Source organism: Parasteatoda tepidariorum, chromosome 12, assembly GCF_982258835.1.
Source record: "Parasteatoda tepidariorum strain Cologne lab strain chromosome 12, Ptep-v5.0, whole genome shotgun sequence".
Lineage (NCBI taxonomy): Eukaryota > Metazoa > Arthropoda > Arachnida > Araneae > Theridiidae > Parasteatoda > Parasteatoda tepidariorum.
In genome coordinates, this window is record NC_141766.1 from 49,643,139 (window position 1) to 49,667,988 (window position 24,850).

Sequence of the window (24,850 nt, forward strand, 5' to 3'; positions counted from 1 at the left end):
ACTTTTATTAATGATATCTTAAGTATATATTACAAGATTAAAGCGTAACTCTTTTTTATTTTGTATCGGTATTATGTTTTAAGATATGAATAGGTATTTTCTTTTTCTTATTAAGAATCATTTTGACAGCTTCGATTTAAGCAAATGGTAAGGATTTTGGGATTAATGTATAGTTATTTACTTTTTAAGAAGGAAGAAAGCGGATTATGTTCATGTTTTCACGTTACTAGAACTTAATTAGTTTCTTCAATATGAAAGAAAAATAATTCCATTCATACAGAGATCGTATGGCTAAAATATTTACAATATCAAGTACCAGATTATATTAAAAGATCGTACTTTTAGTAAGATGCAATCCTACTTTAAGTTAGTATTCATCTGTTCTGAAGATTCCAGGGATTTTTGGCTTTCTAATTATTTTGAATTATCAATAGATTTTGTTCATAAAATGATTTTGGTTATGAAAATATTTTAATGTAGAGATCTTTAAATGGAAAAACTTTTATTGATTTGATGAAACATTTAGCGTTAATTTTATATTAATTTTCTTTTTTTAATTTTTGAAGCATAAATATATTAAACGATACTTAAGCTTTTGTTTAAAAATGTTTTTTAAATCTGAACTGATTCTAAGTGCAGGTTTTTTTTCTTCAAAACTCTAAGCAATTTATAATTATAAAATTTGCAACTAAAAATTAAAATTGCTAAATAGTATTAATATAATTTTAAGAAAACATTCAAAGAAGCACTAAAATAATGTGTCTTTACAACAGACTAAAACAAGAAGTCGGAGCTGTTTGTTAATTTTATATAAGTTATCTGGAGTTGTTGCAGACATGCCAACTTGCTCTGCTTTTCAGTAGTTGAATTGAATTGAATGAAGGGTTTAATGGCACAAGGTCCAAAAAAGGACATGCTGCGCCAAACAAACTACTTTTTTTTCTCCAACAAATTTAAACAAAGCATATTTTTTTCGCTAAAATACATTATATTGTTAAAACTATGCATGAAACACAAAATATTCAGAAGTCAATAAAATCAGATAAAAGCTTAACTAGATTAAAATTACATTAAACAGGTTAAGACGGTACAACAATAAAATACAAAGTGAATAACAGTGGGTAAAAGCAGTTATCTAGAATATAAGATACCGAATAGAAATGCAAAGATATTGAGATAATGCGCTTAACAAATATTTTATGCATAAAATACAACTACAGAGAAAGGTAAGAGGATGAAGGTTAAGACATGGGTAAGTGATTAAAATGTGATGAATCGTGAGTAAAACGTTGCAAGTATTGCAGTGAGGAGGAGGTTCACCAAACAGCAAGTGAAGATGGGTCAATTAAGTGTGACCGATTCGAAGACGGGTGAGTTTTACGTCTCCCCTACCATTAAGTAATACAGGCATTGGATTCATATCAATTTTTATAGCGTGCGGCTTTTCAAGTAGTAGCAACATTTACGGTTTCAGGAGGCAACACAGTAAAATTCTCAAAGAAAGAAGAAAAAAAAGAATTACTGCATTTTTCGATAGCTTTTACTTGTAAGATTATTGTACCACTATTTGAATTGATTTTCATAAAAACTTTAAAGTTATAGCATAATTTTGCGCGAGCAAACTTTTTCATTCAGTTGATTAATGAATTTGCTCACTCTTATCGAAACATTTTAGTTAAAAACTATAATTTTAAATATTTTATTGAAATAATTTATTTAATTATGTCAGAAAAAGAATTAGAGGTACTTTGAATATTAATAGTTTAAACTGCAACTTATTTAACAGTAATAATTTTTGATGAAGGTTATTATAGGTTCATGAACAGTTTTGGAACAATTAGAAATTAATATAGATCCTATCATATACAAAGAACTTGCTTATAACGAGGATGGCTGCAGAATTTCGACAGCTACTCTTAAAATCACATGAGCCTTCACATCAGGGTGCATAGATCAGAAAAGGCAATAGACTAGCAGTTGATACTGTTGAAAATAACAGAGTTGAAGAATCATATGGACCTGGTATAGATGCATATAGTTAGTTGCAAAATTTTATATATTTAAACGGATAATCGATCACGAAACTTCATATGCAATTTACACGAAACTATGTTTCTATGGCTTGCAGTATTGTTGATTTGTATAATTATCAACCGATTTACTTCAAGTTTTGACACAATGCTCGCAATATAGTTTTCGTTGCACTTAAGAGATTTAATTGGGTTGCTCGGTTTTGATTAATCCACAAAAATGTAGCTTGAGGCATTTTTCTGATTTTTTTTCACAACACAACTAATTTTGTGGAAAAATTTTTTTTTTAAAAATTCTTACGTTCTGTGATAAATACATTCATGTAGTTTTATAAAAACCAAAACTAATTCAAATTTGGAGAATTTTCTTTCAAGTTATGAGTAAAGTAAGTTATGGATAGTTTAAAAAAATAAATAAATAAACATTGTATTATATAAAAGCTGTTTTTTTTAATTTTTGTATTTTTTAAATGATAAAATGCAGATTAAAATGTATACAATAAGATAAAAAAAACTGTATGAAGTTTAGTTAAAACGTTGAAAAATTCAATAAAAAGCCCCTTTTTTACAGGCTTCTACTGTGTTGTTTTCCCTTAAATTATAATTATTGATTTAGTAAACATGATTTGATATGAAGCTGTCTACCATGATTCATGAATAACTCAAACGTATTTAAAACATCACTTCATACTAGTAATTTCGTGGTGACCCTATTGTATTTTTAACCGAATATATATTTCGGACAAAGAAAATTCCTTGCTCTTTAGTCTTGAATTCTTTACTGATTTATAAAGTATTTTGCGGAAAGCGGATCAGTTAGCTTTTCTATTATTACTCTTCCAGTTGTAGGAATTGAATTAAATGTAGAATGTAATGGCCCAATGCCCATTAAAAGGCATGCTGCATTAAACAAACAGTTTTAAAACAGATCTGATGTTAAGTACTCTTATACTGTGCATTTTACTTCTTAAAAATGCACCAACTGTAAAAAAAGTACATTCCAAAATAAATGTAATGAGATAAGGATGATGAATACACTAAAACAGTTATAAACTATTTTATTTCATATGTTTATAAGATTCTGCTTTTAGTAGTTTATTGTAGCATATTAATCTAAAATATTAATGAGGTATATCGTTCTATATGATTAAAATTACTTTTAATCAGCTTAGTTTAGAACAATGTTTGTCCAGTGTATCTAAAGAATGTTAATTCGTTTACATTTTACGCAGCATATCCGACTTCATCTCTTGCTATTAAAATGGTTCTATATTTATTTCAGTTCAATTTTCTGACGGAAGAAACCAAGAGATAAAGTCTACCATTTAGGGTTTAAATCAATTCTGAAAAAAATAAAGTGAAAATCAATATTTTTAATTAGCCTTAAAATTACATTCAAATCCTTGGAGCATTTTATTAAGTATTCATATTTAATCCACGTTTTATTCAAAAACTATGATTGAAAATTTGATATGTATGTATATTTATGTTTATATATATTATTAAAAACTTTAAATAAATATAGAGTAATTTTGTTTCATATTTTCTACTGCCCTGAGTAGCTTTTTATTAACTTCAATTTCAATGTTTTGTTAAAGCTATGAACAAAGGGGTGTAGAGAGGTTTTTCGAGCAAACATTTTTTTTAATATGTGTTACGATATGTTTTCTTTGAGAAATTTGACACCAAATATAAGAAAATTCTCAAAAAACTTTCAAAGTTATGGCAAAAATAATAAAACCCACTCATAGAAAGAAGAAAATAACGCACCCATTTTCTAAATTAGAATCGTCGGCAAATCCAAGTATTTTGGTGAAAATTATTTATTCAAAGTTTTGTCTTTAAATCTGTTCTTCTCAATTCAAGTTTTTTGACATTATACGCAACATTTCTGGACTTCTGATAAGCCTATTAAATTAAAACTTGACAATTAGTTTAAGTTATCGTGTTGCTTATTTCATGCTCTTGACTATGGGTCTTTTACAAAATATTTTTTTGACAAAAAGAAAAAAATATTTATCTTTTTAATTTTGTTTCGAGATCGATCATTTTTATTAAAAACAAAAATCATGTTTTTTTTGTCTTTTAAAAGTTTTTTCAAGTCAGTAGAATGATTTAAGGGCGTTTATCACGCTTGCAAGGTTTTACAATATCTTTCTTCATCAAATTTAAGGTCCACATAAAATTTAATTATAACATTTATTTCCATTGTTTAAAAAAACGCTTGTTTAAGTATTGTATTCAGCTATGTTGGATTCTTGTAAAAAATTCAGAACCCCAAGTTAAATTATAGAGAAAAATACATAAAAAAATATTCATTGTTTTCTCGATGAAATCAAAAACCATCAAGATAACTTAAGCAGAATAAATCAATAAATAATAGACCTGAAATAATCAAATGTATTTTTATTTTGATGAAACAAACTTTGAAATATTAAAACCAAATGACTTATTGGGATATATTATATATATACTTGTTTAGGTGGAAAAAAGCATGCACCAAATACGGAAATATGCATCATTGCAAGGGATTTTTCTTGTCCATCCTTTTAAACAAAAGCAGCTGCTATCTCCTTAAAAACAATATGAAAAATAAATTTTAAAAGGCTAAAAAATATAAAATGAAACTAACTTTTCTTTTTTCTTTCGTAAAAGGTATAAAAAATGAGTTTTGTTATAGTAAGAAAATTTACTTTTTGAATGTTATCAGAAATTGTATCATCAGAAGTTTGGGTAATCCTCAAATATTTTAAGCTTTTGCATTACTAGTAGCACAATGAAAAAAAGTATAAGATTACGCTATTTTGGTAACAAAGAATGGGATTTTGTTTCTGGGCATCGCGGAAAATTTTTGTAACCAGAGACTCTTTAGAAAACAACATTTTTAGTAACGTTACAGATTTTATCTTTTTATATATATTTTTATATAAAATTAATTAAATTGATTTTTTTCCAATTGAATTTATGATGAAGTAAAAATATGAACATGTTTTCTATTCATTATTTAGCGTTTTTATGCATAATGTTTTGTTTATACCTCAATTCCAATGGATCTTTTCAATCTTTCCTGCACATTTCCCGCACACCATTTTCATGCAAGAGACACAGATTTTTCAGTTTCGTTTCCATTAGATTCTTTAATTTCGCACTTTCTGCGTTTTAGCGAATTTGTAATTTATTTAAATTCAGTATTTACCATTGTTTATGGGTGTCTGCTCTGCGCAAGGTTTGAAATGACATTTATTTTATAAAAAGAAAAGGTAAATGTCATGTAACAAAGCACTTAGACGCAACAATTTTATCATAATTCATTCATTTCCGCTGTGAACTCAATAACACTGCATTCAAGGTCAAACAAATGTGCGGCAGTACTTAGGGAAGTTTGTTTCACTAATGGTATCTACTTAGTGAACTATCTTTAGTTGAACGACGGCTATTTGATTGATTGAATGTAGGGTTTAGTGGCACATGGTCCAAAGGAAGGCATGCTGCACCAAACAATATGGTGAAACAGTTCAAAAGACTAAGTGCATACAAAATTTTAAATTTAGTACAATTATAACTGATAAAACAATACTAAGTGAATAAAACAAGATAAATTGTGTGAGTAAAATCAGATAAAAAGTAGGAATACAGTATAAAACGCACGAAGTAAGTATAATGTACGAAAGTGATAAGATATTTACAAAAGTGTATTAAACAGTAGATGTGTAAAACCTTTTATATGCAGTTAAAAATACCAACGACACGTAAAAATTCAGAAATGTTAGGATGGTGAATGTTATCCAACAAATCTTGCAAGCGTAAAATAGAACTCTCCAAAAGCTTGAACGACGGCTATTTATAATGATAAATTGCCTTGGTGTCAAAACGACACCAGCGTGCGTTCTAGGTATATTTAGCTGTAAAATCTTTCCTAATTAACTCAAAACTGCAAAATATTTTATGTGTAATCACCATGGAAAATGATTAAAAGTCATGAAAATTTTTCCAATAAGCTGCAAAAATTCGGAAAGGAGAACAAACTAAACAGGCACCGGTGTCTAAGCTAAACGAACGAACCGTTCCAGTGTTGAATATCAGTTCCAAACGTTCTTATGACAAATACTTGAAATTTTTTACACCTCAAAATGGCGACTTTTAATGATGAAAATTTTTACAAGGAAAAAAAAAATTAACAAGGGTGTTCCTAAGAGCTTGCCAATAAGACCTATTTTGACAATTATATTACTTAACTACATTATCAAACATTTTCTTTTGCTGACTATGTACTGCTTCTTGCTTTGATTCTATGTGTCAAAACTGAACAAGTTAAAAGAGAAGCAAAGAACGTTTTGAAGGAAATTTAGCTTAGACAAGAAAGAACTTACGAAAAATTGTTTCCACAATCATTCGGGAAGCGCACCCCAAAAATAAATTTGATTATCAAAATATTACTTTCTGTAAGCATTTCATAGATATCGGTTTTCTTATCAATCACCATTTCACTTGAATTCCCCACCTGGAAGCTCTTATTCTTCACCAGTCTTTTAAATCAATCCATGCTGTATCAATAATGCATGAATTTGTATTTCAATTTATTGAGTTTTTAAGTAGTTTAAGTGTAAGAATCACTTACTCAATTCTTAAATTATGTAACACTAGTTGACTGCTTAACTTATGTTCCACAAAGTGTTTCATCATAAAATAAAATGTTTGTGTCAATTGGAAACAACATCAGCAATATACATGCTGTTGAGTTTTGAGAAAAATTTGAAGAAAACTGACGAAGTTAATCAGCCTCTGAGCGAAGGCTTATATCAGTAATTTACACATCAAGAAATTTATCGAACTGATATGAATGATATTCAATTTCTCAAATTCCAAAGCAAGATATGATGCCCTGAACAAAAAGTTTTAAACTGACTGAAAAGATAAGTAAGTACTAACAATTTATCAACATAAACTACGTGAAAGTGACAAAATGGTACTTAACTAAACTGGTATATACAAAAGTAATAACATGAGATAAAAAAAGTGTAAATACATTGAAACAGTTATATCAAATTTAAAAAACTAATCTTGCGTAAACGGCGATGCTTTCTCAACTTATTTTCTCCGTTTATATGTATTTCAATTAAAATGGTTCTAAATGTGTATAGCTGCAGAATGTCTTAGATATATTTCTTGATGTATCTTTTTCATTCCTATTTGATTCATCTATCAAAATAGTATCAAAGGTGTGAATAGTGAATAAAAACTTGAAAATGTCTTAGTGATAACATTTTATATGATTTTCAACCCATCCATCAAATTGGTATTATATAAAGTAAAGATATTATAATTTTATATTAGGATTTCCAATGCAATATTTAGTTTATTTTATGATGCGGATAATATCATTGCCCGTTTAGTCTGAATTTATAGCCATATCCCAGCAATATTTTTCGACCACTTAGTTTAGTAATCTCACAATATATTAAGTAGTGTGATACTCGTGAAAAGGACATAACCAGTAAATAAAGCATTATTTCTATCCCTTGTCACATAAACGTCTTATGGCACTTTAACGCTACATTAAGTGCATAAAACTCATAGGTCAGTGACTTTAAGTAGCGGTTTCTATAGCCCATGGTGACACGCATGTTCTGAAGCACTTACGGCAATGTTTTATTTTCTCCACTTATTGTGGAAATTCTTTGTCATGCACTGCTTTATTTCGATAAAAAGAACTTCTTTTTAAAAGAAGTGGTGCAAAGAAATTTGCTTTTATCTTCATTGCCACTGTCAAGCTTTCTGCTTTTATTTTATCTTCCATTATATATATTTTTTTGGTTGCTTGTCACTAAGCCAAGTGATATTAAGTATGTTTGTTATTTACCACCTCGAAAATGATTATATAGACGTTTAAACTAATTTTAGCATTATCAAAATCCGTAAAGGCTCCAAAGAGCGTTTTGTTTAAATGTCCTTATTAATTAATTACGAATTTTTATTTAAAATAGACATCATAATCTGTGCTGATATGATCATGTAGACCTACAACTTTTTAATTATTTGAATAATTATTAGTGAAATCAGAATTAAATAACCCGTTAGAGGCATAAATAATTTTTATACACATAATTGCACGAATTATCATGCATTTATTAATAAGTTTAATTTATTAATGAGTATTAGTGGTTAAAATCATTATTAATTAAATTTAGAAATTTAAGAATGAAATAAAAATGTATAAGTTATGCTATGACACTCAATATGAAAATAAAATTCCACGGAAAATCCGGATATATCTCCAATTATGTTGATGCGTTAAAATAGTTTCTTAGAAAATAAAGTTGAATTAAAGGCCATGACAAACTTTATGTAATCTGGTCAAATTGTGCTTTATACTACGACTGACGAAAACATTGTGTAGTTCATAATATGCGCATTAATGAAATTAGTTTATAGTTTTTACGCTTTATGAATCAAATACATAGTAATAGTTATGCATTGACATGGTAATTTATTTGAATTACTTTTTCGTAATTTACTTCCAGTTTTTAGAAATACATAAATTAATAATTAATGAAACATTTATTTGCCACTAATTTGTAAGCAAATAATTGTGGATAAGATTATGAATGGTACTACGCTCTTAAAAACATTTCAGAACTCTGACAAGAAAGGCATCTCAAATATTACTTTCCAACTTTATATATTTTAGTATCCAATAAAGTTTTTGCTAAAGAAAAATGTTTTTTGTTTGAAAGATTATGACATTTTAACTTTAAAAATTGGGATGATCCATTTTTAAAGTGCTTTTATTTCTCCAAATTAATTTCATTTACATACGGAGAAAAAATCAGTTAAAATTATCGTACTTTATAGTATTGACATTCCTGGTAAAAAAAATTAATTCTGGTTAATGAAACCAATGTTTACTGCTTTTAAACCATACATTTCGTAATTTTTTCCATTCGTATATAACGGTTTACAGGAAATTCTAGTTTTCAAATTTTGATCTCTTATTACTCAAAAAATACAAAACTGAAATTGATTTAACCGAATAAATGTTTTTTATGTCATGCTTTAAGGCAGGGATGGGGAAACTACGGCCCGCGGGCCAACTGTGGCCCGCCGGAAGGTTTTATCCGGCCCGCGGATGGAATTTTAACTTGCTGATCTGTGGCGAATATAAACAATATACATCCATTTTCTTGTCTACTTCGTTTAAAATTATTTTTCTTTCTTTTTTAACTAAGTACTGCGGACCTTTTAACTTTCTCTATTTTTGTTCTACAAAATAATAAATTGATGGAGGCTAGCACAGACAGCTTCAATTGGTGAAATGAGCAGAAGTTCTTTATAGAATAGCCGTAGATTGGTGCCATCTGAAGCAATTGTTTCTGAATATGCCAAAAATTGAGTTTTACAAATCATTAACAAAAGCTAGTTTCCCAAATATTTCATGCCTAGAAAATCAGGTCTATGTTTGCTTCCTTTTATTTATGTATGAACAAGTGTTTTTATCTACAAACCTGAGAAAAAATCATTTCAGAAGTAGTTACCTAGAAGTAGTTTACCCTCCTTGTTCCTTAAAATAAGTACATCTCACTTGGAACCTTAATATAAGGAACTTTTAAAAATGAAATCGCAATTTCATTCATCTCATTAAATATTTACATTGAAAATTGCATATAGTATTTTTTTATTTTAGATGTTTTTATTTAGCCCACCAAAATTTTTTTTCTTCGATTTTTGGCCCTCGACCGGAAAGGTTTGCCCATCCCTGCTTTAAGGTATCATGATGGAATTACCAAATTTACCAATTTTTGTCACATTTTATAAATCCATATTTTAGTCTCAATTTTATCAAAGTCGTAACCAAAGCAACTCGTAAAAATTACCGGGCTTTTTAAGCGTCCTTATGGAGTCAGAAACACGGTAAATGTTACCATATTCTGGTAGTTTTGACCATACTATTTTTCTTTTCCATGAAGCGCAATTAGAATTTATAATTTTACTAAGGTTTTTTTATGAATATGAATATTATTATTTTTATGTATTGGTCATTAGTTACTAAGATATTTCAAGCATAGATATATATTTACAAAAAAATTTTATTATTTAATTTCCTGCGTCAAGTCTTGAACAAAATTGTGGAATCACCCTATTAACATTAAAAACAATTATGTATTTTTAAATGGAATATATTTAAAGCAATATTTTTTAATATTCTACTTCAAAGAATGGAATTGATCAGAATGTAGAATTTAATGGCATAAATTCTAAATAAGGGCGAACTGAGCCAAACAAACGGTTTTTAAAACAATCCATTTCATAGCAATCAGAATATTTCGCCAAATTTAATCACATCGACTTTTCTTTTTATTGATCACCACTTTTTCTATTTCTTGACGCACATTCTATTACTGCTTAATGTACTTTTTTTCTTAACTTTTTTTTCCTATCATTTATTTCTGTTAACGCATGTAGAATTTTAACTTCCGAAACAAATTACCAGATGAAAAAACACTATCTGTAATGAAATATTAAACTAATTTTGAAGTTATTTATCATTTCTTACATCTTTACGTTCCTCATAAACACACAGAATACTTTTTTTTTCAGACACGTATTATAAATTTCTTTTTTATTCACATTATGAAACCATTATACCAAAAAGCAGCATCTTCCAAAAAGAAAGTAGTTATATTTGTATGTTATATCATACACAACGATCTAGGCAAAAAAACTATTATTTTAAAAAGAGTACAATTTCACGGCTAAGTAAACGCAAAGTATCCAGCTAGACTTTATTCAAATTGGTTAATTTGTAGTCAGTGAAACTTAATTGTTTTTCTGACAGCTGCGGGCTTAGTAATTACATTACCTGATTTGTTTTGTATGCAACAAAGTGAGATTCTTCTCAACGTTCAATTTGAATAATAAGTAGATGAGGAAACAAAGCAAAAGCTTTTAATTGACTCTTTGTTTTGCTGTAAGGAATAAACAAGTAAGAAATATAAATCTAAGAATTGTTACGCCTACTGTTTTTAGCAGAAGTTCGTGAGTACATTTTCTAGTAATTCGTTCTATTCACTTAATTAAGCAGCTCTCTTATTAATATATTTTAATGTCTAAGTTTTTTTGAAAAAAAGAAAAAACTTAGCATCCGGCTAGAATATTTTTATTTCCTTTCATAATTAGTTTTCTTTTAACTTTAAACACGGTAGTTATTTTTACTGGTCTAATGTGTAAGATTTTTAAAGAGCAAAAATAAATAAACGTGTTGGTAAAAATGCGATAAAGAGAGTGTTATTAACAAATTTTAAGACATTAAATTAATGCAAAAAAAATATTCTTTCCGTAGCATTATTTTATTGCAAATAAAGTTAAATATTTTTTGAAATATTAAATATGTATTCATATTGAAGTTTTATCTATAACTTTAATTTGATAAACGCTATAATTTCTTCTTTTAACCTTTACTCTCCCGCTCTTGTCAGAATTATGGGGTGAGTTTTCGTCTCCTATTTTTCGTGCCCGTGATATTTCCGGACTGTAGCATTCAAAAGTAATGCACCAAAAGAGTTTAAATATATCTTTTGCGGCCGAATTTTTTTAAAATTCTTATTTTCCTCTCTAGATAAGTGCACCAGATTATTTTAATTGCAACAGGAGATAGTTAGTATAATTTTAACAAGATGTCAGCACTATGCGAACCTATGTATTTGTGATATGAATTTTGCAATATTATCTCCGCTTCTTATGCTCTTTGTGAATACCTGGGGTTTGTGTTCTGTGATAAAATGTTTTTAACATTGTAAACTTTATGAGTGAGACAAATATAGACAAATATAGAAGGACTATAGAAAGACTATATTTTCTTTATTCTACTGTTTTATGCTTCTGTAATTTAAACTGTATTTTATTACATATTTCACTATTTATTTTTGTATTCTTATTCTGGACTGGAGCAAAACTTTTGGGGTACAGAGAAAGCATTTTTTGACATTTGTCTTAGCTTTCTCGATAGAAAAAGTTTTGCATTATTATGACAATTCAGGACTGGTACCCCCTGATGACGTCAGCCTTGATTGTCATATTTTTTCAATTTTTACTAATTTTTTTTCGTCTCATATGAATATACGGAGTACATATATAGTACATATGGAGTTTTGAATTTCAACCTAAAAAACACATAGGCACTTTAATGATCGTTTTCTTGAAAATAATAAGATCGGTAAGGGGTTAAAAAGCTCATTTTTGACGAGAGCAGTGTTCTGTAGAACTAAATGTATTTCGCTACTTTTAATAAAACACAAACTAATTAAATGCATTTTACATACATAGCAATTTTTTTTCCATATAAAATTAGGTAGTGGTCGATAAGTTATATGTCAAGCAAGTAAAATATTAATGTTTGAAGCATGGCTTTAATTTAAAAATACCACACGTCAGTTTAAAAACTAAATACATTTTGCAGTAGTCAAAATAATTTGTTTCACCTAAAAACAACTGAATAAAATTTTTTCTGAAAAACATTTTCTCTGAAAAACAACTGAATGACATAATTTTTATTAATATTTAATATGATAATCTCCCATATAAAGTTTAAAATTAATACACGGAGAAAGAAATTCCGGTAAAATTACCATACTCTATGGTAATGGCTTTTCCGGCAAAAATAATCATAATTCTGGTTAATAAATCTAAAATATGTACCTCTGCTCATATGATAAATATAGTAAAAAAATACAAAACTGAATATTAATCTTAACTTAATGGTTTTTATGTCACTTTTTGCGGTACCATATAAAAAGTACCAAATCTTATCACAAATTGTGAAGTCATTTTTCATTGTTAATTTTACCAAAATCATTACCGAAGACTTTCGGTGAAAATAACCGAGCTTTTTCGTGTTTCCATAGAAAACCAGAAGCAGAAATTTCCATTCCGAAACATAGTAGACCATGCTGGTTGTTTAGACCATATTTTTTAATTTTTTTTTAAGAGAACCCACTAAAAAAATAATGTTTAAATATTTACACATCAGTTTCTGTTTTCTTAGTCAGTTGAAAAAAATGTACTTTCTACTAAAAAACATAATACAGTACAGTATACTTTCGATATTTCGAAAGCCTTGTTTTATCAAAAAAAAATATTTTACCCCTAGGCTCTATATATCCAAATAATGTTAATTTGAATTCCTACGTCGAAGAGTTTCTTCTTAAAACCTCTTGTGTCGAATTTTTTCGAAATAGAAATTATTATTATTATTTTTTTTTTTGAAAAATCACAATGTTTGTTTATTGTAAACCAATGCTTTTCGATTTAATGAATAATTATTTTTTTCGTACTTATAAAAGTAAATTATTATTGCGTTATTTAGACTTGTAGTCAATTATCATTAAATACATATTTATTAGTAGTCATTCTTATGCTTCATAACTCTGCTTTTTATAGTAATATTTTAGATATTACTTTTCTACTTTTTAGAACATATTTAGTTCTGAACTTTTTATCTCGAAAACTCATTATCTCGCTAAATTCTTTTAGCGTCCTTTCAACTTTGAAAATATATAGAGTATATTGTATAATGCACTTCATTTATATTGGTTGTGGATTAAAACGCAATTCAATTGTAGCAAACTCAAATTCCAAAATAGCTTTCAAAAGTATGGTGTTTACCAATTACTCAATTCTAAAACTATTTACAGTGATGCTAACTTTGCTCTGGACAACGGATAAATATTTTCGTGTGGTAATCTTGGTTTAGTACATTCGATTTATAGGGGTTTTACTCACCATTACTTCTAAACAGTTGAAAGGCTTATGTGATGCATTACTTTGCTACAGTTAAGCAGTGCCTTTTAAAAACTGGCAAAATTCATCGGAAATCTGTACATTTTAGCTTGTAGTTCCCTAACGTTTTTTAAAATATTTCGTCAAGTGCGGAACAGTTGGCTTCTTTGTGTTTAGTTGAATAAATGAAGGGATGCAAGAAAAAAAAAACAATTTGATTATTTAATTAAGCGATTTAGAGTCTAAACATGGTATATTTTGTGAAAAACTTTCAAAATTTTCAATTCTTTTGTGATTTGAATTTTTGAAGTTTTCTTTTTTAATGAAGTAATTTATCTTAGAAAGTAGCGAACAAAAATAAAGAAGCAAATTTTTTACATTTTGATAACGTTTATGAGTGCTTGTTGTTTCGTTTAATAGTTTTATGATTAAATTTTCCTGTTTCTAAAATCATGCAATTATTTTAAGACTTAGACAAAATTTTATAACTAATATCAATATACCATGTAAATATAACGCTGAATTATATTCGATGTATAATTTCCATGAAAATATTTTATTAATAAATAATATTTAAAGCGAAAGTAAGAAAAAAGTTTTAGTGCTCTTTTTCTTTAGTGCTCTTTTTCTTTCAGTGTGAATGCATTTTCAATATTAAAGATTAAACTTAATAATGATTAAACATAATATTAAACGTAATAATTTATTCCACATCCGTGATATATATGGATATATGAGCAAGATGAAATTATCCTATGCTTGATATTATCTCAAGAGTAGAAAGAGATTTGTAATCTATTTTGAAGGCTCGAAGATTAACGATATTATTAATGCAATGCTATAACAAAGAAATAAAACACATAAGCTAGCAATAAAAATATATGCCTGTAGGTTTTAATCAGCAATAGTGCTCCGTAATTCAATCAGCAAAAAGAATAAAAATTATTATTTAAAAATATAATGAACTATTTCAGATACAATACAATCAGAAGATAACTATGTAAATATATACGTGCGTACCCGCCTTTATTTTGTTTTTAACAATGTCTTCAAATTATCTGCACATTTTCCTTCATTCATTTCCATGCTGTTTGGAATACTCTATTTTGTGCCATTTATTTATGCCTTTTTATTAGCTTTCATAAGGATATTATTAGTTATATTTAGCGAAGTATATCAGATTCTGAGCTCTTACACAATTGAAGGGCTTGAGGGAAATATAATGGTAGGCCACATTTTATAATTGTGCAGGGAAAGCGATTTACGGTAAAGTTTCTGTGTAGGCAATGCGATGTTTCTATGTATTGGGCTGTTTTCCTGCGAAAAATTTTAAGTATTTATTTGTAAATAATCTAAACAACATTTTGGTGTAAAAAAGTGAAGGCCTTAATTAAATTCTATAGTTAATAAATTTCTTCAGTAAATGAATATTCGCTTCATGTTTCTGTTGTTGTTTCTAATGACACTTGGATAAGCCAAGCTCGCCAGTCACTGACATTTTGAAAATTAAGTTGTAAAGTTGCACCTTTTTTTTTGGCAAGAGCAATGGTGAAGGTTAATCTTATCTCAAAACCCGATTGATAGATGGCAGCACCACTTATTCGCGAGGCTTCTTCCTCAACTTATACATAAATCTGAAGGGGAAGGACATTTTTTTCAGAATCTCTTTATCTGTGGTATTGGTCAGTGACCAACCATAGTACTTTCGATTCCACAGATTTAACGAATAAGTTTATCAAATGCACTCGGTGGGTCTTATTGGAGTCGAAGATCGAACTTCGGCCCATCCGAACCGGAAACCGATTCTCTAACCACTGGGCCTTACGGCCCATATTGCTTCATATTTAACTACATTTCGTAATTTTGCTATACAGCTGTATAGTTCATAGAGTAACTCAAACATTTAATGAAAAGTAAAAATTGAAGTAAAAAATACGTTTAGAGTGTACTTTAATGTATCCTCTACAAAAGAAAGACGTATTAAAATGAACAATTTAATTTTATTAACAATTTTAAGCCTGCGTTTTTTTTTTCAAGAAAAAGTTATTTTAATAGCAATCAAATCACGGCAGCACCAAACAAACTTAAATCTCATTAATACATTAATGATAAATAAAAAGAAAAATAGAAAGACATACATGTATAAACACATAAAATATGAAACATTGTTTGTACTTACCTTTCAAGAGTACCTTTAGACAAGAAATGCATTTTTGTGATTCTGAAAGAAACAAAATAAAATATTTAATTTAGCTACCTAAACAAAGTTTTAAATTTATTTTGAAAGAAAGCACAAATATATTAAATAATGTAAGCATAAGCGTGCCTTTTCATTAAGGACAACATTTTGTTTACTTAACATTGTACCTAATGTTTAGTAAGTTAATTTAAATTTATATTCTTGCTTTGTTTATTATCTAAAAAGAAAATTATTTTTGAATGTAAACTACATATTTCTTGTTCTCAGAGGAATAAGCTCGTGTTGACATAACAAAGCGAGTGGTTTCAATTCAGCGTTTTAAATTTAATTTCATTTGTTTATTGTAAGAGTTTGATTACTTAGAGAGTTTTCGTGTTCGAGTTTTCATTATTATACTTAAATAAATTGTAAATTTGTTTTGTCTTTATTGGCTATGGGTGTCACTATTCAGGATTAACCCTCACAACTGAATTATTTTTAATTTAATTAATAAAGAAAATGAGTCAAAATTTCTCAAGTGTATATATCTGTTTTTTTTTTTTACATTTTTTGCAATTATTTCTAATGGCAGCGATATAAAATTGATTTTACAATAATAAGTAGTGTTAAAGGAGATCTATCAGCGCTCCATAAATCCTGCATTTATAATTGTTTTGCAACTAACTACTTTACATTTCCTGTCCTTCGCAGACATTTGCGAAATGAAGTTGTGGAATTTTTCTTCTCGTTTTAAAAAAAAAAATATACATTTGTTTAACTGTTTTTTGTGCATCGTTTTAATCACGTGCATTTTGTACGAGTAGGAATCGCTTTATCTATGCAAATGCCTAATATTTTTAATGAATATATATTTTATTTGAATTGTGTAAATCACAATGTAGTGGTCAAAGTTATCATAAATAAAATTTTTTAAACAATGATAAAAATATTAACATGCGTAAATTGTTACCACTTTATAAATAAAAAGAGGAAATCTAGAGATCAGGCATGAGTTTGGAAATCTAGAGATTAGACGAGAAATGGACTGTAATAAGCAGCAAAATAACTTCATAACTTTTGTACTTTTTTAAGTACCGGATGATTATTTTTTTATGTTAGATGAGTTAGAAGTTTACCAATTTAACACTGTTTTTTTCTTGTCTATGTATGTGGGAGCAATTTTTTTTTTTCATTAAAATAATTTTTTGTGCAGTATAATGTTTTTTCGTGTGGGGATAAACTTTTGTTATGATTACCGTACTGTATGATAGTTATATCGATGGTAATAAAACGTAATTCTGGTTTACAAAAAACTAAAATAAACGGTATTTAAAACATTCATTTCGTAATTTTTCCGTTCATATAGTAATGTTTCACCGAAAATTCTGTTTTACGTAACTATAATTCTTATAACCTCACATTCTGTAACAGAAAAAAATCAAAACTAAAGAGTAAATCTGTCCAAATAAATGGTTTTCAAGCCATGCTCTAAGGTATCAGGATAAAATTACCACATTTTATCACATACTATAAAAGCATATTTTATTATTATTTGTTGCAAAATCATAACCAAAAGAATACGGTAAATATTACTGAGCTATTTGGTGTTCTTACACAGCCAAAAACATTGTAAATTTTACCATATTCTGGTAGTTTTGTTTATATTTTTTTCAGTGTGGAATCACACATAATTCTCCATCTGTCATATGCAAAAGTAATAAATTTAGAGAAAATAATGTCTTTCGAAAAATATGAAAAAAACTACCAATATAACCTGGCGACATAAGTTATTTTTATATAATTTTATTGCAAATAAAATGATAAAAACAAACAATACTAGTTTAAAATAAATACTCGTTTTCGTGATAAAAGTATTTAATTCTTAAAACTCTTTAAATATTGTAAATGTTACTTCTGTAGCATATTCTTACACGATGTAGCCATTAATTGCAAACAAATACAAACATTCCGTTTCGATTTAAGAAAAAAAAAACTTATTCACGTAAACTTGCAAAATAATGACGTGGGAAATATTCTACACGCTTTCTGATGCTTTACCGGATTAGGTCTCGCACAATTAATTATATAGATTCATTTCTTAAAATTTTCTCGAATTTCTCAGAAACTCAGAGATGCCATTTTAAATTGATGGAGTGAAATGATAAAAGTCATTATTCTATTTTGGTTCACATGAGTTTGCATAGTCCATTTTTCATCTATATCTAATTGATTTATTTTAAAGTTATTATTTATTTGAAAGGATCATGCTTTCCATCGACAATATGTCAGATAAATATGCAATAGAATCCACAAATTTGAGCTGTTTTCTTTCTTTTTGTTTTGTTTTTCTTTCCGTCAGATTTAGTTTGCAAATTAGTGATTAGCTTGAAAATGGTAATATAATTTCTTTTTAGTTCAACGCTGGAAAGCTGAGTTCTTGAGAAATTAAATTCCCCTCTAAATTAAGCGAATGCTAAATTTTTGGACCATTCAAAAAATAACCTTTGAACAAAAATAAAATGTTGATTGTAAATTCTTACGTCAGGCTAGCACACTAAAGTAGTTTTTACTATTTTTAAAATGCTGTTGTATATTGTTGTAAATTTATCGGAAAAATGGTTAATTAACAATTTATTTATTTGTTATTTTACCATATTAAAACAAAACAGTCGAATAATCATAAATAAGATAGTATTCAAACTATTAACTGAGCAGAGAAACCGTTTATTTACTGCTTTCACCTAATACAGTTAAACAACCAACATTTTACAGCACCAACTAGGCCCACCTAATAAAACCATTTAGTTCTTTGTAGTTGGGTTGATATTATAGACGAGAGGGCTAATCTATAAATCTCATGTACGACAGAACGGGGTTTGAGTCTCATCGTAGACACCTCAGTATTTCCTTCATTCCCATCAAAGCATTAAGAGTTTTTAGTGTTCTGCACACCCCAATTTGTGACCCTGGACTAAAGTAATAGAATACTCTCTTATTCTCGACTAGATAGTGGCACCATAGGGCTTCTTAACACTAAAAAGCTTAAAATTTAACATATTTTACGATAGGTGAAACAACCAGCTAAACTAATTAAACCACATTTCACGGTTCATTTGATAAAACAACTCACTTACAACCTAACTCTAAAGCCCATTTCCAAGGGAAGAGTCTAGCTCAAATGTCCGGTTAAATTTAATTTTTTTGGTTTTGAAATCATGCTTGTTGTAAATGGTAAAAAAAGAAACAGTTTTGCATTCAGTTTTTTAACAATATTAGTTATAAATAGTTTGAAACCGTAAAGGAAAGAAACTTTGCGTAAACTTTATGGTTAACTGTATGGAAAGGTTAATGCCGGTAATTTTACCATAATTTTCGAATGTAAAGTCTTGCAGTGTTGTATAGTTTATAATTGATTACTGCCGGTGTTTGGATAGAGCGCTTACCTTCCAATTCTTACTCACAGCTGCACTCGACCGCAGTGTTGAAGTAAAATATTCACAGTGGTAGATGACTATGCCCCAAGAAAACAAATTGGTAAAATTACCGTACTGGTTAAAAAAAATGCTAGTTTATAAATCTATGGTATTTATTTCATATGCTTATTAATGTTTTCGTTCATATGGTAACGGTTTACTCTAGCAATACGAAAATAACAAAAATATAATACTTATTACCCGGCATTTAGTAAGAAATACAAAACTAGAAGTTATATTTTACCGAATACATGGTTTTTATGCCATTCTCTAAAGTATAATAAAATGGACAAATTTTACCATATATACCAGATTTATCACACATTATAAAATCATATTTCATTTTGTTATTATACCAAATTTATTTACAAAGACCTTGTGTAAAATTTACGGAGTTTTTGGTGTTTTCTAGAGTTAAAACACGGTAAACTTAACCATATTCTAGTAGTTTGAACCATACTTTTTTTTCAGAGTGCCTTAAAATTCTTCTTATTAACCGTGAGATTTTTTCCATGGTTCTTCCCTCCGTGTAATGCAAATGAGGATTAGTTCCATCCAGAAGTGCTTCACGAAGGCTAGTTTGTCATAATGATTGATACATAAGTTCCTTTGCCCTCTGGGTTGAGTTAAAAGTTACAAGGCTACAAAGTTGAACCTTGATAATATTAAAACCCCCAAAAATGGCCAGACAGTCGTTGTTGTCGTCAGCCAAGTTGGCTGAAAAACAAAATCTAAGGCACTAAGGTCAATTGAACGAATGTTAAAATGCATTCTTTGATTTGAATTTTGACTTTTTGATAACAGTATAAGTCTTAGTGAAATTTAAGTTATAGTTTAAATATATTATAAATAGGTTGTTAAGTAAATTCAACAACAAATAAGAAAAAACGTTAGCTAAAGCTATAAGCAATGCATTTTAAAAAGTCTTTGTTTTAGGACTTAATAGTTTGTACTATTTCGTACTAGTATTATTGATTATGACTTCAGGAAGCTTAAGTATTAGGCTGACTTCAGCAGTTTCTACGGGAAAAAAATCAGAAACGTGATTGTTTCTTTATTAAGTTACTCCTAGAAAAGCTCGATCTTCGTTAAAGAGTTCTAAAATACTGGCAAAAAAGCTTAACCATCATTTATTTTCCTTAGTGATAAGTAGTTCTCCAAAATTTAATTTCTACTATAAAATGCAACCATTTAAAAAAAACTATTAATGATAAAATAATATTTATTAACTAAATTATTGAGATATTCAAGCATATGTATCGAGCATGTAAAAACGGTCTTTTTAAATTTAAATGCTTTTTCAACTTAAAAGTTCTTTTGTGATTCATATTAAGAAAAACGCACACCATTTTATGTACTTTATAAGCTTTTTAGAATTATTAAATGTAGAATTTAACTGCATAAGTGTCGGAATAGTCTCCACAGCACTAAACATGGGCGTTGTTACACCCTATAAGTAAGCAGATAAATTGTTTGTTTTTTCAAATAAAAATTGAAAAAGCTGAAGGATAGAAAACTAATAGACCTCAGGGTCATGAAATTCATGTATACGTATAAAAAGGCAACGATCCTGAAGAATTATATTTTTAAATAAATTCAGATTTGCCTTTTTGATAACTTCAAATGATGATCATCAACAGTAAGGAGCAATAAAAATATTTGCAAGATCAATACTTAATAAATAGTTAAGAGTTTATATCTTAACTATTTATCTTCAAAGCAATATACTTTTAAATTTGTTTATACATTTGTATTAGATATTCATTTTATTTCACAAAGTAAACATATTTCCAACAAAAACAAAGAAAAATATTTCGAACAAAAAGTTTTGAAAAACATTTGTGTTTGATTCTTATTATCAAAATTATATTTTTTAAGTGCATACTTATATATTTAAACCTTAGGCCATTATCTGTTTAGCTCAGACTAAGCTGGTTTTCTTAATATCATTATTTTTTCTTCAAAAACATTTCAAAGACGCTTTTCATATATGCAGCATTTTTTGTGAGAAATTTTTAAGAAACAAAGAATGTTCTATTAAAACAGCATTCTTCAACATTTTCGTCATCATTTTCTTAACTCTCGTCTTGGAATCCTTCAAAGAAAAGAGTTTTAATGGTCGTTAGGTTGAAGCTTGAAAGAAAGATAAAAAATTTTGTTTAACCTTTAATTACCTCTTTTAAAGTTTATTTACAAAAACAGATAAGTAATTTAATATTTGTTAAAGTGTTTTCATCCCAGCGCGCAAGTACAAAAATATTTTTGCAAATTTCTCATCTTAATATTTTTTGTAATGTTCAATATCTGTAAGATGATTTAATGCATTCTCTAAAACTTCACGAAAGAAATATTTTGCAAGAAAAACACCTTCCACTCATTTCCAATCTTTTATTTTAAATTATTTGAAAATTATGTACAAAGTATTTTGAAAAAAGTCAAATAATGCTTAAATTATGTCAAATATTATTTGTGGAAATTTTTTAACTATACTGTCCTATTAAATCCTAAACTGTCCAAATGATGTTTTCTTTCCCTTTTTATTTCTGTATACTTAGTTCATATCATCCTTTCATAATGTTGTTTACTTTTATAGCACAGAAATATACCAAAAGTTTCCACTTTAATGCTAGATCATATAAAAATACGACGAATTTTTTTTATTATCGATGCTTGGCAAAATGGCAACAATCTGCTCCAAACAGTTTTAGCGACATGCTGCGACAAAAAGCTTAACTATCAGTTAGATTCATGAATTGATGAGTTTATCGTTTTTTTTTTAAATTTTTAATTAAATTTATAAAACTCTTTATTATCGTTTGAAGATTTGTTTTATTTTAGTTGCATGAAATGTTTCGATATTAATTCGTAAGGATTTCGTTTATTAATGAACAAAAATGCATTGCAAAATAAATTAAGATTTATTTTAAATATTTTAATTTCTTACCATTTTTCTTATTCTAAAATTTATTTCATTGTTGAATGAAATACAAATTTATATGATTGACGCGTACCATTACTACTCTTAAACTAAAAATATCACTAACATGGATTTTTTTTATACTTTTGTTTATTGTAGAATTTATTCTATAAGGGATTAAAATAATCAGCAGTAAACGAAAATAGGACAGAAATACTTTTTACGTATTATCGAATTTAAAATGAAAGATATGGAACTGATTAGAAAATTTTATGTTTCTAATAATAAATGTACAATATGAACAAATTTTGAGCCACTAACATAAATTCCCTCAATCCAATCTTAATTGAATAATTTTGATTGAAATGAAGCATAAAAACTCAAATTTAAAACAATATATCACAAAGTATTACGATTCATACTTTCATGCTACAAATATAATTGTACAGAATTGAATAAAAAATATGACCTAGACGATCGTAGAATGTCAATTAATTCATTCTGATATAAAGTAATTTTTACTGTGATAATTACCGTGAAATCACTGAATCGCTCTAATTAAATAAATATTAAATTACTGTATAATACTTTACATTAAAATTGAATTTTACGGATGAGGACTCATAAGTGCCGGTACTTCTTTATACCTAAGTTGATGCCGATTTTTTTATTTATTTTACAGTGATTAAGCTTTAAGATTCTTTGTAAGCATAGTCAAACAAGCATTCTCGAATGTGAGGGACGCGGCAGTCAACGAATTAAACTCTTCACTTGAAAAAATGTATTAAATGTGATATACACAATTCTAAAATTTACCTTTATATTCAATATTTACTATTACTTTTTATTCAATATTTACTATAATTAAGTAGCTTGATCCTCGAAAATATAAAGAAACGTAATTTTATTTTAAACTTCTGTGGCGAGCGGTATACAGGAACTAAAAATTGGTGGTATACATATTACATTTTTACTGAGTTTTTATATGAATAATTTAAATCAGTAGGAAGGTAAGTAGGTAATTTATTTACGTCACACTAGAGCTGTACAGTGTGCTTTTTACGACGGTCTGGGAAACATCCCTGAGGAAGATCCAAAGACATGTTATCCCAGTTTAGATCCTCTGCAAAGCGGATGGCTTTGCAGAGGATCAAAACAGGTCATCTCCTCCGCTTTGATAGTCTTACGACCTGCACGCGAAGTCGATCACTTTGCGATAGAACAGTTAGTTTAACGAGGACCGATACCACACATCCTTGGTCCCTACAAAGTCTTATCAAAGTGGTCACCCACCCACTTACTGACCACAGCCAATGATGCTTAACTTCTGTGTTCTACTGGGAGTCATGTGTTTACGATCAGGGTATGCGGGGAATCTGCGAATTGGTTTGAAAATTATGTTTAGATTTTACTACTAAAATATTTAGATGAAAAACTACTATTTATTAATTTGTAAAAAATAATGACCCCCAATTCGCTTTTAATGTTTCTTCGAAGTTTTTTTCAGTCTGTATTTTTTTTATCAATTTATAAAATCAAAAAGAAAAAAAATAATAGAGATACATTTTCTATATCATAGCGTGCTCTAAATATTGGTAAACATTAATATCAAACACCACAAATTTTCTTGACGTAACATATATCGCAAGAAAACTTAATAATCTTAAATGTTTGAAAAGCACTTAAGACAAGAAAACGAAATGTTTTAAGAGAATAATATCTTTTATTTGAATTATAGCTATAATCCATTAGAATTAATTGAAAATGGGGTTTTCAAAGCCTTTTACACATTATTTGAAATAGAAAATAAAAAAAATAGTTATTTTCAATTATTAAAAGATTAGTTTTTGCATATGCGTTTTTCTACTCTACATTTAAAAAAAAAATCTGAATTTGAAATAAAAAATACCGTCGAGGATTTTTTGAAGTAAGTTAGCAAACAGAAAAAAAGAAATTTAATGGATTCTTTTGTTTGATGCTCCAAATTTAAACAAAAAAAAAGAAAATTTGCTTTCCATTTAAACCGAAAAAAAATATTAAAAGAATTTTTTTGGATATAAATATAACAATTAATTATTTGAGAAGTAAAGCGTTTGCTTTTATAGTTATTTGAAAAGAAAAAGCTCAGTAAATAAGTCAAAAAATTCAGTATGAAATATTTTAATTTTTTTTTCAAATATTTATAAAAAAATCGAGAAATTAATTGCTTCTACAAAGCTAAATTTTAAATTTTTTTCTTAACTGACTATGTGTGAATGCATTTTAGAAACGTATTTAACAGTGTTTTCTTCTTTGGCTGATAGGAATAACTAGTTAATATGAATATGCTTTTGTATTTTTTTCTGTTTATCTTTATTGTCGTTTACTATGTAATGTACTTTACAAAATTGTTAAAATGGTAGACAATTTGTAATAAGAACCATTTATTTTAATTAGTGGTATGTTATAACGAAAAAGAAAATCATAGATGCTACGAGTA

The 24,850-nt window shown here is 27.8% G+C and overlaps 1 protein-coding gene across 3 annotated transcripts in view; it reads right to left on the reverse strand.

Moving 5' to 3' along the window:
* LOC107455346 (atrial natriuretic peptide-converting enzyme) overlaps nucleotides 1-24,850 on the reverse strand; it is a 411,323-nt gene that overhangs the window by 155,438 nt on the left and 231,035 nt on the right. For all 3 annotated transcript variants that reach the window (XM_071188087.2, XM_071188086.2, XM_071188085.2), the window contains one exon: nucleotides 15,982-16,023. In XM_071188087.2, the coding sequence (XP_071044188.2) occupies nucleotides 15,982-16,023 (42 nt within the window). The remainder of the gene's footprint in view (nucleotides 1-15,981; nucleotides 16,024-24,850) is intronic.